This window comes from Aspergillus ibericus (genome assembly GCF_003184845.1).
Source record: "Aspergillus ibericus CBS 121593 unplaced genomic scaffold BO80scaffold_49, whole genome shotgun sequence".
In the NCBI taxonomy this organism is placed as follows: Eukaryota; Fungi; Ascomycota; class Eurotiomycetes; order Eurotiales; family Aspergillaceae; genus Aspergillus; species Aspergillus ibericus.
In genome coordinates this window covers 93,433-105,209 of record NW_020292147.1, presented here as the reverse complement: position 1 = coordinate 105,209, position 11,777 = coordinate 93,433, and the positions used below count along the sequence as shown (strand labels likewise).

Here is an 11,777-nt window from a genome sequence, read left to right as displayed (position 1 = left end):
TGTGAATCACACCACCGCACGAAGCCTTCTGCCAAAGTCCGGCCAGAAACTGAGTGATGGTGAACTCCCAGGCCGTTCACACCAAGACCAGCAACCTTTTAGGATGCGAAGGGTGCGAGTGGTGGTCGACGTGTAGAGCAAGAGTCCTTTAATGGGCTAGAGCAGTGGATGGTGGCAGCAGGTCGGGGGGCTCTAGGCACTGCTGATCGAGCAAAAGGAATTATGAGACGGAGAAAGGAAGGCGATCGAAAAACCAAAAAGCAAAAAGCTACTGCAGGGGGGAGGAGAGGAGATGCAGGAGGGATAAATAGTACTGGTAATAGTCGGAACCAGGCGATGATACCAGTCAGAATGGCGAACGCCATTGTCTCACTTGGCTTCGATCAAGGCCGGCTCCACCATCGGACACTAGGCGCAGCCCTGGCCACGGTTAGTCGCAATTAATACGACCGAGAGATATCCACTGTCCGATATCTACTTGATAGATATCAGCAGTAAGCCATGGCGGCGGATAAGAGCGTGGAGGCCGGAGGAAGGATTAGGTGGGCCAGTGCGTCGCAGCCCCTTTGGCCTGCAGCTCGTAGAGTTACCTTTAGACACATCCTTACTTACATACCCCAGGTTCTCCCACGAGAACGTGGACGTGCCTCTCCTGATGGGTGACACCAACCTGGTGCATGGCAGCCTAACTGCCATGCATCGGGGGCAGCCAAGACGGTTGGCACTGACACTGACACCGACACCACCACGCAACGGTTAATAGAGAGAGGGACTGCTGACAGCCTGACCAGACATGAGGCCTCGATAGAGACGCTGAGATGGGAAATTTCAGTGACAGATCGGCGTAAATAATGGAATGGTGCCTGCGCTGGATAAGAGCCCGCGGCGACGGATTCATGCAAGGATAGATTGAAAGTCTAATGGGAAGGACCTTCAACTGGCGGGAGATAGCATCCCGCCATCCAATCAGCGTCCCCGAAGCGAGCATTGCTTTAGTCCTTGGTTTGCTCGCGGGCGACACTTTATCAATGCTCAGCCTTCACGGCCGTTCCTTATCAGTCCACGACCTTCGCGTTTTGAGTTCGTGGCTGCGACCCATCGGGCAAACATCCATGATTCTCGAAGTTCCATTGCTAGCCCAGCTACCCCGGCCAGTGACCACCACGAGGTAGTCAGGGAATGCCATCATTCCTTCAGTTTCCGGGGGAAAGGGCGTGTCGTGACATCGTGAATAATTCCTTCAGCCGGTCTCGCAGTGCCTCCTTATCTAAAGCCCGGCCACCAATCAGCAGTGGGCCAAGCGGCTTATCAGGCCTCCTGATTCCCCCGGAACCCCCGTAGGTTCTTGTTACCTGATGATTACTGTGCATTGCTAGGCTGGTAGGCTATCATAAAGACTTTGATGAAGCCAAGAGCTCCGTCCCATCATCCTAGTCAAGCTGTGCCTGCGTTGTCCTACCCGATGGCACGCTGCACTGTACAGGTAATACCAGCTCGGATTCGAGAGCCCATCTGAGCTGGCGAGAACCACAATCGATGCCGCAGGATAACAGAGAGTTGCGGTCGGTCGACGGCCAAAGTAACTCCTGGTTCAAGGTATAAAGAACCATATCCAGCCAGGTCCAGCTCCAGCTGAGCGGTCGTATTTCCAGCACGGGTCGTAGGGCTGGTCACTTAGTAGTTGGGCCACTTAACACCTCTACTGCGCCATAAGCAGTGTGCACGAAAAGCAACCGTACCCAACATCCCCCGACCCATCATCATGATAATCATCATAAGGGATGGTCTGTTGTAAGTTGCAACTGTAAGCTGCCGGAAAGAACTACGTACCACTCCGGGCTGCTGGAGGTAGAGATAAGCTCACCCACCCCCATTGGCCAGGACATGTCGGCATCCCGACTGGCTCGGACTAGCGGACTTGGCACCTGTCGTCTCTTCCAACTCTCACGATGAGTAAGACAAGATTCCTGCTCGAGCATCGCAGCAATCCTTTGTACAGTGGAGATGGACCAGATAATCATATCTTTCCATCGACGCTTGCTACGATTATTCACATTATGACCTTGATGGATGAAAGTATTGCGTACAACTGTCAACGGTATCTTGTGCAGTGATATAGATACTACCAAGCTTTCGGAGGACCTACGGACCACTAATCGTGACTACACGCCCGGCATTCCGTATGTGATCTTTATTCTCCCTTCCGCAACTTTCTGCTCACTACACTGGAGTAGTAGGAAAGAACATTGCCGTCGCACTTGATATTAATTTTCCCTATCATGATGTCATAATAAGGCTAACAATGCGCCAGGAAGATAAACTGCCCACTCTGCTCCATTCCCTACTTAAGCTTCCCCAGAAATTCCAAAAGGGATCTCCTAGAGACCCGCAGCGCCAAGTCAGGACATTCGGTTCCACTGATCAACAATCCATGGTGATCAAATGCATGCGACAGCTACTATTCACGTCTCAAGGCGATCTTCAGGACATCAAGTGATCTTCTCCCGCGGTTACCCTGGTATTGGACGTGGTGTTCAGCGTTGGACGGACATATTATGTATCCCGAAAAGGAAAATGCATATAAGTCCCGCAAGTCTCCGTCCGATCTAGGGTTTCAGATCAAGTTCTGGGGCGCCTGTCTTGGTCAATTTGAAAAAACTTATCGATGGTAGCTTTTTGCTTTTTTGCATGCCCTTTTGGGGGGCCTTACGTATACAACTCACGGCGCAGAACACAGCTTCCATGTAGTTTGAGGCAGTCGAATGATGACCTACCAAATACAGATACCCCTGATTGGGAAGCCTGAAGAAACGGGCATAGAGATGGAGAGGAGAGAATGAGGGACGGCAATGCTTCCGGGATCATTCCCGGGTTGTGGCATACTCCCACAACTTTGAGGTTCCAGCTGTGTGATCTGTCAATTTGCTACTACTGCTATAAGTACTCCGTAGGAGCCCCTGCAGTGAGCAAGGAGTTCATGTCATTCAACGCTTGTCGCCACCGCGTGACTCCAGTAAGTATAGTAAGCTAGATTTCATTCTATGGAATGGGGTAGGCGATCAAATCCAGAAATATCCACTTTTTCCATGAAGTCTGAGCTACGACCTGCCTATATTCTGCCTCAGGCATAACATAGATGCATGGACGCTTAGTCACCCAGATCGCCGCCTCCCGATCTGGTATAGGCGCGGTAGAGCCACCTCCGGCTGAAGCTCCGTCTTTTGGAGCATACCACTGCGATTTCTGGAAGGGCTCGCCATTTGCATCACCAACCGGACTGACTTGCCGCGTGCTTCAGTCTAACATTGATACTCTTATTGTGTCCTACCTCCTGTTTTTTTTTGTTCACGCGTTCAAAGCACGGAAATCCAACGGCACCCGGGCAGGGATCGGTCGCGACTCAGCAGCGATAAGTACTTAGCATGCACCGCCACACCCCCTATCTAGGCTCCGCTTGAGGCTTCCCTTCCAATCCGCTTTCCAACCTCGGACATGCGAGATGGAATCTCAGCAGGACCGCGGATTCCAGATCATGGAGCATCCCGATATGAACAACCATGATTCGGACGGCTCCGGGTCTTCGGACGAGCTTCTGCAACAGCCGTACGCTGTGAGGTTGGACTCCAATTTTACAGAGAATTTCGACGGCCAAGTTCAAACCCCGGCTACGACCATTTCCTCCTCGCCTCCCCCATCCATTCCTTCCGGTCTCCCAGCATGGGCAACCGGTACACCCACACGCCCTCGAGGAGCCAGCATCGGTGCTTCAGTCGCTCTCGACAAGACCCCGCCGATGGATGGCCTTCCAGTGACCGAACGTGACCTGAGGCCGCAACGTCCGTCCGGCCCCGCTCGGACGCCCTCCAACACTTACGCGCCCCAACGACGCCCACCTCAGTACATCAGCTTCCAGAATGACCGTCAACGGAGCTCATCGACGAAACGGAATTCTAGACGCGACCCCAATGCACAGTACCGGGCCCAGGAGAAGGCGTATGTCCAGCGCATCCGTGCCGACCCACAGGCTTGGTATAGCCATTTCGACGAGGCCCAAAACATGGGCGTGGCGGTCGGAGACTCAGATTTAGAAGAACCGTCGCCGTCTTCCGAGGTACCGTTTGAAGATGATGCTTACGACCCGGACATCCAACTCTTTCTCACCGATGACAACCAACCGACGATCGAGGAACTCAAGAACCCAAGAAATCAAGAAAGACTGGAATGGCATTCCATGCTTTCCTCTGTATTGAAGGGAGATGTGGTCAAGCAGGAGAAGCAGCGACTGCTCGGGTCCGCGGAATCGAAGCGATCGTCGGCTCAGAACAATGCCATATGGTTGGGTGTCAGGGCTAGGATGTGCGGAAGGAGTGTTGCCCTGCAGAGAAAACTTATCGAGGAAGCGAGGTCTGGACTTGGTCCCATCATCGAAGAAATCATCAAATTCGAAATCAAAGGTGAAACAGAAATCGGGAAGCCACCCATCAACCAGGTTGAGGATATTGTCAGACAAATCGAAAGGTGCGAAAGCCTCTACTCTACTCACAAAGAGCTGGAAATCGCAAACCCTCGAGTTGCTTCGGAAGAGTTCTGTTCGAGTCGCGATGCTGTCTTTGCCTGGCACAATACGACGATCTTAATCAATACCGAGCTCGCTATCCTGCAAAAATGGGTTGGGAACGATGAGCTGGATTTCAGCAAGCCAAGAACCAAATCTATCAACGGTGATCTCTCCGATGAATCTTCTTTCCTTGATCGTATCATGAAGGAAGATGGTCTTAAGACTCTTCAAGGAAAGCATAATATACTCCATGGCATTGGGGAGGTCATCCAAAAAGCCAAAAACACACTGATTGAAAACGCAATTTCCTTCGCTAAACGGCATTTACCTCCCTATATCGAAGAGCTTCTGACCTTGATCAACTTCCCGTCGCGCCTCATACAGGAGATTATACGCGTTCGACTATCTTATGCTAAGAATATGAAAGACCCAGCTCAACAATCACCCATCTTGGTTGATCAAATGATATCGCAGTTTCAGATTCTGATGAGGGTTGCGGTGGATATCAAACAACATTACTTGGATATCGCCAGACCCGAGCCAGGGTGGGATCTACCTCCTTGCATTGACGAAGGTTTCGACGCAGTTGTTCTGGATGCCATGAAATATTATTTCCGTCTGCTGAATTGGAAGTTGAATGCAAATAAGAATACTTTCAAAGAAGCAGAAATTCTAGAGCAGGATTGGGAGTTTTCCAATGAGATTGGCCGTCAACTTGAGGGTGGTGATATCGAGGTCGCTGAGCAGTTTAGGTACGAAGGTGGATCCTTCATTCAAGATGATCTACATAGCTAACTTGAGCCAGTGCACTGACTGCAAAGTCAATCCAACGCCTAATGATCCACTTCGAGCGGGAGTTGACGATCCGCCACAACGAGGATCCGGCCGACATGGACAAGCGATACAAGAGTGTTTTGGACTCAACCCGAATTCGCCAACGGAAGCTTTACCGGTTTTCTCGGTTCCTGCGCCAGCTGTTTGAAAATGCTACCGAATATAATCTGCCAGCTGATATTGCATACGATTTCTTGGAGTCTTTACTTATCTCGGATCATTTCATGATCAAATCGAATATCTCGGTCGGTCAAAAAGGCGTCTATCTTTTTGCGCATCCCGCATTGTGGGATCGCCCTACGGACATTCAAGCTATCTTAGGCACATCATTTCGTGAGGATGATACAAACAAGGATACACCGCATGCACCATATATTCTGGTGGTTCGTCCCGAGAAGCCCCTGTCTTGGGCCGGCAAGGAGATGCAGCTGGGTATCATGGAGCAGCCCACGGACTTGCGACTGGGCAAGTTGCGTCTCGTCGTTGAGGGGACACAGCAGCGTCTGTCTAATGCTAGACATGAGCTGGCACATCTCACCGGAATCCAGCTCGATATGGCCATTGAACAACGTGCTAATCTTGGCCGAGTGAACGTGGAGCTCAATAAGATTAAGAAGATCTCGTTCAAGCTGTCAATGACTATCATGGATAGCGTTGCCATCATCAGGGATCAGCTAAAGCAGAAAGGCGTGGAAAACCATGATTTGATTCAAGCTTGTTACGCCTTCGCAACGGAGTTCGGGAAGCGTTCTTCAAACGTTGATCCTAACAGACGGGCGATGAACAGTGCGAGACTCGTCGAGTTGTCCCTTGATTGGGTGTCGTTCATTTGTGATGATTGTGACGCTGCTGATCGGAAAACTTTCAAGTGGGCTGTCGCGGCTTTGGAATTTGCGATGGCCATCACCTCTAGCAGACATCTGCTGTCTATGGATGATACACAGTTTAGCCGACTGAGGCAAAAGGTGGCCGGGTGCATGTCGCTTCTTATATCTCACTTTGACATTATGGGTGCCCGGTCGTCTCGTGCAGCTCAAGCAGAAAAGCAACGCCTGGAGGAGCGTGGTGGCTCCAGACGAATGGGAGCAGGCCGGGTGTTAACCGATGAAGAGGCGACCAAGCTGGTTCGAGAGCAGCGTCTGGCTCACCTCATCGAAATTGAGGAAAGACGCGTAGACGAAGATGCGAAGCGCCGGGCATTGGGACGAGTCTTAGAGGGCTCCAATGAAGCGGACAGATCTCTTACGGTCCTTTCATCCTCCGCTACGAATTTCACCCTACGGTGGCAACAGGGTCAGTTCATTGGCGGCGGAACATTTGGATCCGTATACGCTGCGATTAACCTTGACAGTAACTATCTCATGGCTGTCAAGGAGATCCGTTTGCAGGATCCCCAACTCATTCCCAAGATTGCTCAGCAAATCCGCGATGAGATGGGTGTCTTGGAAGTATTGGACCACCCCAACATCGTCTCTTACCATGGAATCGAAGTGCACCGCGACAAGGTCTATATCTTCATGGAATACTGCTCCGGTGGATCCCTCGCCAGCCTGTTGGAGCATGGGCGCGTTGAGGACGAAACAGTCATCATGGTCTACGCTCTTCAATTGCTGGAGGGGCTGGCGTACCTGCATCAAGCTGGCATTATCCATCGCGATATCAAGCCCGAGAATATCCTGCTTGATCATAACGGTATCATCAAATACGTTGACTTCGGGGCTGCCAAGATCATTGCCCGACAAGGTAGAACTGTTGTCCCCATGGATGCCTTCGGTGGTCCTGGTCATAAGGATGGTCTTATTCCTAAGGACTCCCAGCTGGCTCACAACAACTGGGGCAAGAATCAGAAAACCATGACCGGCACCCCAATGTATATGTCTCCAGAGGTGATCCGCGGAGACACCACCAAGCTTATTCACCGCCAGGGAGCAGTGGACATCTGGTCACTAGGCTGCGTGATCCTGGAGATGGCCACCGGCCGTCGCCCTTGGTCCACCCTGGATAACGAATGGGCCATCATGTACAATATCGCTCAAGGAAACCAGCCCCAATTGCCACCACGCGATCAGCTCAGCGATCTGGGCATCGACTTCCTCCGTCGGTGCTTCGAATGCGACCCATTGAAGAGATCCACTGCGGCCGAACTCCTCCAACACGAATGGATTGTCTCAATCCGCCAACAGGTCGTGCTTGAACCCGCAACCCCCGGCAGCGACAACAGTGGTAGCTCTACTTCGGGCAGTCGTCAAAATTCGACGTATCTATGAACCTGAATCTTCCGGATCTTGATATATCACGATATCACCTCTTCCTTTATTCATTTCTCATTCGAAAAGCTTCATGATCTTTCCCCGTTCTTGCCTTGTCCAGATATTGCTCTGCTTGCGATCAGCCATTCATACACGAGAAGATTGCATTTGATACCCCCTCCTTATACATTCATTATCTTTTCCATCATATTTACATTTATCCCAGCTGTACTCTTCAAACCACATTTACTTGCTCCTTGACTCATTGTTCTACCATTGACATTGATAGCTCTATTACATTGTTGCCGTCCAGGATGGTCTTTCTTCTACTAACCAATGATTGTAACGATGCTCAAGAAAATGAAAGAGCATACATACATCAAATATAACTATACATCTCTCTAAACTCGCTATACCAGAATTTCTGTAACTTAAAACGCAGTCACTAGAGTCAGACGCTCAGCTGGATTGTATATATTCATACCATCAAAAGCGCAGTATTTCCGTTCTTCTCTGATATGAGTCGCAAATTAGCAGACAATGCAAATACTTATCCAGAAATCGTCAAGTACGAAATGCAGAATTTGTGGCAGAACGAAGTGATTGAATAAATATATAAGTACTTCCTCGTTCAGGAATTCCCTGTAACCCTATACCCCCAGGACATAGAAGGGGAAACGCTACCGCTACCAGATAGACCGATCATGATCATGAAAGACAGGAAAAGAAAAAGAAAAAAAGGAAAGGGACTAGATCAAACAAGAGCAGAAATCCAGATTAGACGAGCCCGGGCTCGTCCCGATACCGCTGCCTGTATCGATGAATGAGCCCAACCGCAGAAAATGGGCAAATGTCATGGTAGAAGCAAGAGAAGTGTCGGAATCCATATCATGTCAACCAAGCCTGCGCCAATTTGAAAGGGGGAAAAGGAAATCGTCACCGCGACATGAAACAACAGAGCGGGGTAATAGTCGGTAATCCGGACATGTAGATACGGGCGGTTCCGTAAAATGAAAACACCGTACAGAGTAACGGAGGAGCCATCGCGGCCAGGGAGGCGAGAAGTGAACATAACCATGTCATAGCCATTAGAAAGGAGTAGAAGCATGCGAAAATAGCTGGAAGCGGCGGTAGGAAGACTTCTGCTGGGATCAACCGCCGGGGAAGATCGCACAAAGATCAACGGAACTCCATGGCAGGCGCGCGACCATGATCTTGCACATGCCTGAGCTCAAGTTGTTGGAACCTAGAGATAAAGGAGGTCAGCCTCAACCATCAAAAACTCCCCGAAATCAGACAAGGTTACGTACTTCTCGCTTTTTGCGTGAAAGTAAATCCCAGCTACCGTTCCTTCCACTTGATTAAAGCAGATATAATAGAAGCCCTCAAAACTAGCACCGGAAATTGATCTCACACGATGATCAGGGACGAGGAAGTACTCCTTCCACCGCATGAAGATGTGCTCACGCTGAGCATAGTTCCACAGCGGAAAATCCTGCCTCTTTGTTTGCTTCACAACCGATCGCCAAGGGGGAAACCTCGCCCAATGTTGCATATCGCTTTTTTCTGTCGCACCCCAGGCTTCATTTCTTGTTATGAAGCCGTGCTTGTTTCCGATGATTTCCCCCTCGAAATACGTGGTTAGCGTTGGGTGATCCTCGGTGAGACCTGCAGGTAGGACAATTAGAATGGGCCTCGGCGGGATGAGTGGGGGCGTTCACGAACCCTGTATGCGGAGATATCCACAGAGATAGGACTCGAGCATATCAACATGCTTGATCTCCACATCAACACTATATACGTGACTGTCCGATTGCTGTGTGCCAGTAAATGTGCTTCCGGGGCGCAGAAAAGAAGAAGTGTAATTAGGACGAAGCTATCGCCATTAGCAGGAGAAATCCGGTGAGAGGATATACTAGACCTCACATACCCGAATGTTGGAGAATTCATAACTCAACAGGGAAGTGGCGGATGGGGAGGGGACTGCGGACGACGGGGCAACAGAGCATGACGACTCCGCAGCAGGACTCAGTCTCCTCGTAGCGGGTTCCTCTTCAGGTCTTACCACGCCTTTCAAGGGGAGACTGGGTACTGGCTCGCCCCTCACGGGGTCTGCATTGGAAGAAGCGATCGCATCGTCGGATGGTGTCAAGGCGGTCTGGGTGGATGCGACGGTTGGCGAAAAGGTGCTATCGGGAGCATCACTCTCCGCAATTGTAGTTGACGATTCACGCGAGTCTCTCAAGGAAGATAATCTCTCAACCTCTGGGGGGCAGGTGGAGCGAGCGGAGATTTCTTCAACGATCGAGGAAGCAGTCAAGAGTGGTGTGTTGTCACTCGGGGTCGGCATTGGAGGCGGATTAAGGAAGGAATGACATCGGATCCGATTAAGTTGCAGTTCCCACCGATAAGACGAGGAGGGAGTAAATAGTCAGGCGGGAAAGGCAAACCTGATACAACCGCAACAGGGGTGGCTCAGGGGAAAGGAGTGGTGGGAAGGAGGACAGGGCGGAGGGGCTCAGATGAAACAGGGACGGAACAGCGGATCGGGGAGGGATGGAATGGATGCGGGCAAAGGTCAGAGCAAACAGTTGATAGGAGATAGACGAGCAGAGAGAGGAAAGAAGGTTGGAAAAAAGCAGCGGAAGATGGAGGGAGCTGAGAAGGGCTCGGAGGAGGTGCAGCGAACTGTTCGTCCGGGGCGGGCGAGGCACTGCCCAAAGAGGAATCGGCCGACTGATCATGCGAACGCGGGGGAGGCAAATGGGGCAAACGGCGCCTCGGGCGGTTATTCGAGCATTGCAGGTTTTGCAGGCTTTGCACTGACTGGCACGTCCTCCCTTGCAGTCCGACTCTTGTCTCCCGACCACGGACGTGGCCCGCTACAGTACTTTTTCTCCACGGGGCCTGCAGGCTCTATTTTTATTTCCGTTTTCATCGGGCTGGCCTCGCCCTGTTTTTGATTGTCATTGCTTTTACTTCACACTCCACACACTCATACACGTCGTTGGGTGTTCTATTCCTCGCTACGTTGGCCTTGGTGGTGGCGAGCACCCATTGCGTCATCGCCTTTTGCTAGTCGCTTGCCATCTGGCGTCTCAGCATTCCAACTACTAGGGAATTTAACGGGGAAAGGGAGAAAAAACAAAAGTAGTATATCTGCCGCGGCTGCAATCCAATAGAGAACGCCTGTTATCCATCCCAGAACTGAACCGTTTCATCTCATTACCGCAATCATGATTTAGATAGGTTTGATCTGAAGTCAAATTAGACGCGGAACTCGCAAAGCGACAGGCGAGTCGGATTTACCTTGAAATGGAGCGCAATAAGCGAGAAGATAAGAGCCTTCAGGTCCTGGACAAGATAGTAGAAGACTCGCAGGCCTTCCGGGTCCGCAGACTCAGTCACATCTACCAATGAGCCGATTTTCGCAGTCTTTGCCATGTGTCAGGACCTGCGCGTCGCCAGCGATGTCAGTGGAGCAATGGACGCACCTCAAAGGAGATATGCTCGTTCCCAAGCCGAATCTCGAGTTCCTGACGCCCATCCTTGTTCTTCTGAGGCCATTTGGAGTCATCCTCCCTGCTCCGTATCAGCACGACCGCCCCTCAAAGCGCCTTTGGGAACCCAGCGGAGGACTCACTTCATGATCTCGCTCTCCTTGATAATGCGCTTCACCTCCTGGATCATCGACGCGCTCACGCACACTGTAGTATTGCCGATCAGCGACAATGTAGAATTAGGCGGTCCTTCCACAGCACTCACTTTCTTTGCGGATGAGGGAGTCATTGCGGTAGTTGGAGTTGTTCGCATAGCGCACGGCAGCGCTGCGGCCATCGCCAAGGGTACGGAAGTCGAATTCTAGGGGCCGTTAATAGCAGGCCCAAGACATAGAACCACCGCTGGGGACCAACCTAGAAACTCATGTCCGAACCGCCCAGAGTGACCTGAGCTGCGGGACTGTCAGCAGCTGAGGAAACCTGGGCTACACACAGGTCGTTCTTACTAGTAGCGGAGATAAAACGGCTCGCCTTGGGTCGACATCTTGAGAGAGATCTCACCCGTAATGTCTGGGACCGAACAGGACAGGAAATGAATGCGAGGACTGAACGATCGTAGCGCGTGCCTGGATGGAA

General features: G+C 51.2%; 3 protein-coding genes across 3 annotated transcripts; 1 reads left to right on the top strand and 2 right to left on the bottom strand.

Annotated features, from left to right (window-relative positions):
- Positions 1-3,261: 3,261 nt before the first annotated feature.
- Positions 3,262-8,105, top strand: sskB (putative MAP kinase kinase kinase SskB). Its single transcript, XM_025722905.1, has 2 exons — positions 3,262-5,310; positions 5,364-8,105. Exons 1-2 carry the CDS (start codon positions 3,500-3,502, stop codon positions 7,657-7,659), a joined length of 4,107 nt encoding a protein of 1,368 aa, XP_025571365.1. The 5' UTR covers positions 3,262-3,499; the 3' UTR covers positions 7,660-8,105.
- Positions 8,106-8,820: 715 nt separating this feature from the next.
- BO80DRAFT_448723 (vacuolar import and degradation protein) lies at positions 8,821-9,991 on the bottom strand (the record flags this gene model as incomplete). Its single annotated transcript, XM_025721697.1, has 4 exons — positions 8,821-8,887; positions 8,952-9,309; positions 9,367-9,517; positions 9,572-9,991. The coding sequence occupies 4 exons, from the start codon at positions 9,989-9,991 to the stop codon at positions 8,821-8,823; spliced, it is 996 nt and encodes a 331-aa protein (XP_025571364.1).
- Positions 9,992-10,577: 586 nt separating this feature from the next.
- Positions 10,578-11,693, bottom strand: BO80DRAFT_428546 (mago nashi family protein). Its single transcript, XM_025720276.1, has 7 exons — positions 11,648-11,693; positions 11,556-11,593; positions 11,407-11,502; positions 11,285-11,348; positions 11,136-11,223; positions 10,951-11,076; positions 10,578-10,897 (listed from the first exon to the last, which is right to left on the bottom strand). Exons 1-7 carry the CDS (start codon positions 11,683-11,685, stop codon positions 10,883-10,885), a joined length of 465 nt encoding a protein of 154 aa, XP_025571363.1. The 5' UTR covers positions 11,686-11,693; the 3' UTR covers positions 10,578-10,882.
- Between the last annotated feature and the right edge of the window lie 84 nt (positions 11,694-11,777).

What these genes read in the sequence shown, in the direction of transcription:
- sskB (XM_025722905.1), top strand. Translation starts at nt 3,500, where the DNA reads ATGGAATCTCAGCAGGACCGCGGATTCCAGATCATGGAGCATCCCGAT. An exon ending in GAGGTCGCTGAGCAGTTTAG is followed by an intron (nt 5,311 to 5,363) that starts GTACGAAGGTGG and finishes AACTTGAGCCAG; the next exon opens with TGCACTGACTGCAAAGTCAA.
- BO80DRAFT_428546 (XM_025720276.1), bottom strand. Translation starts at nt 11,685, where the DNA reads ATGTCGACCCAAGGCGAGCCGTTTTATCTCCGCTACTA. An exon ending in AAGGAGAGCGAGATCATGAA is followed by an intron (nt 11,224 to 11,284) that starts GTGAGTCCTCCG and finishes GATACGGAGCAG; the next exon opens with GGAGGATGACTCCAAATGGC. An exon ending in ACGAGCATATCTCCTTTGAG is followed by an intron (nt 11,077 to 11,135) that starts GTGCGTCCATTG and finishes CACATGGCAAAG; the next exon opens with ACTGCGAAAATCGGCTCATT.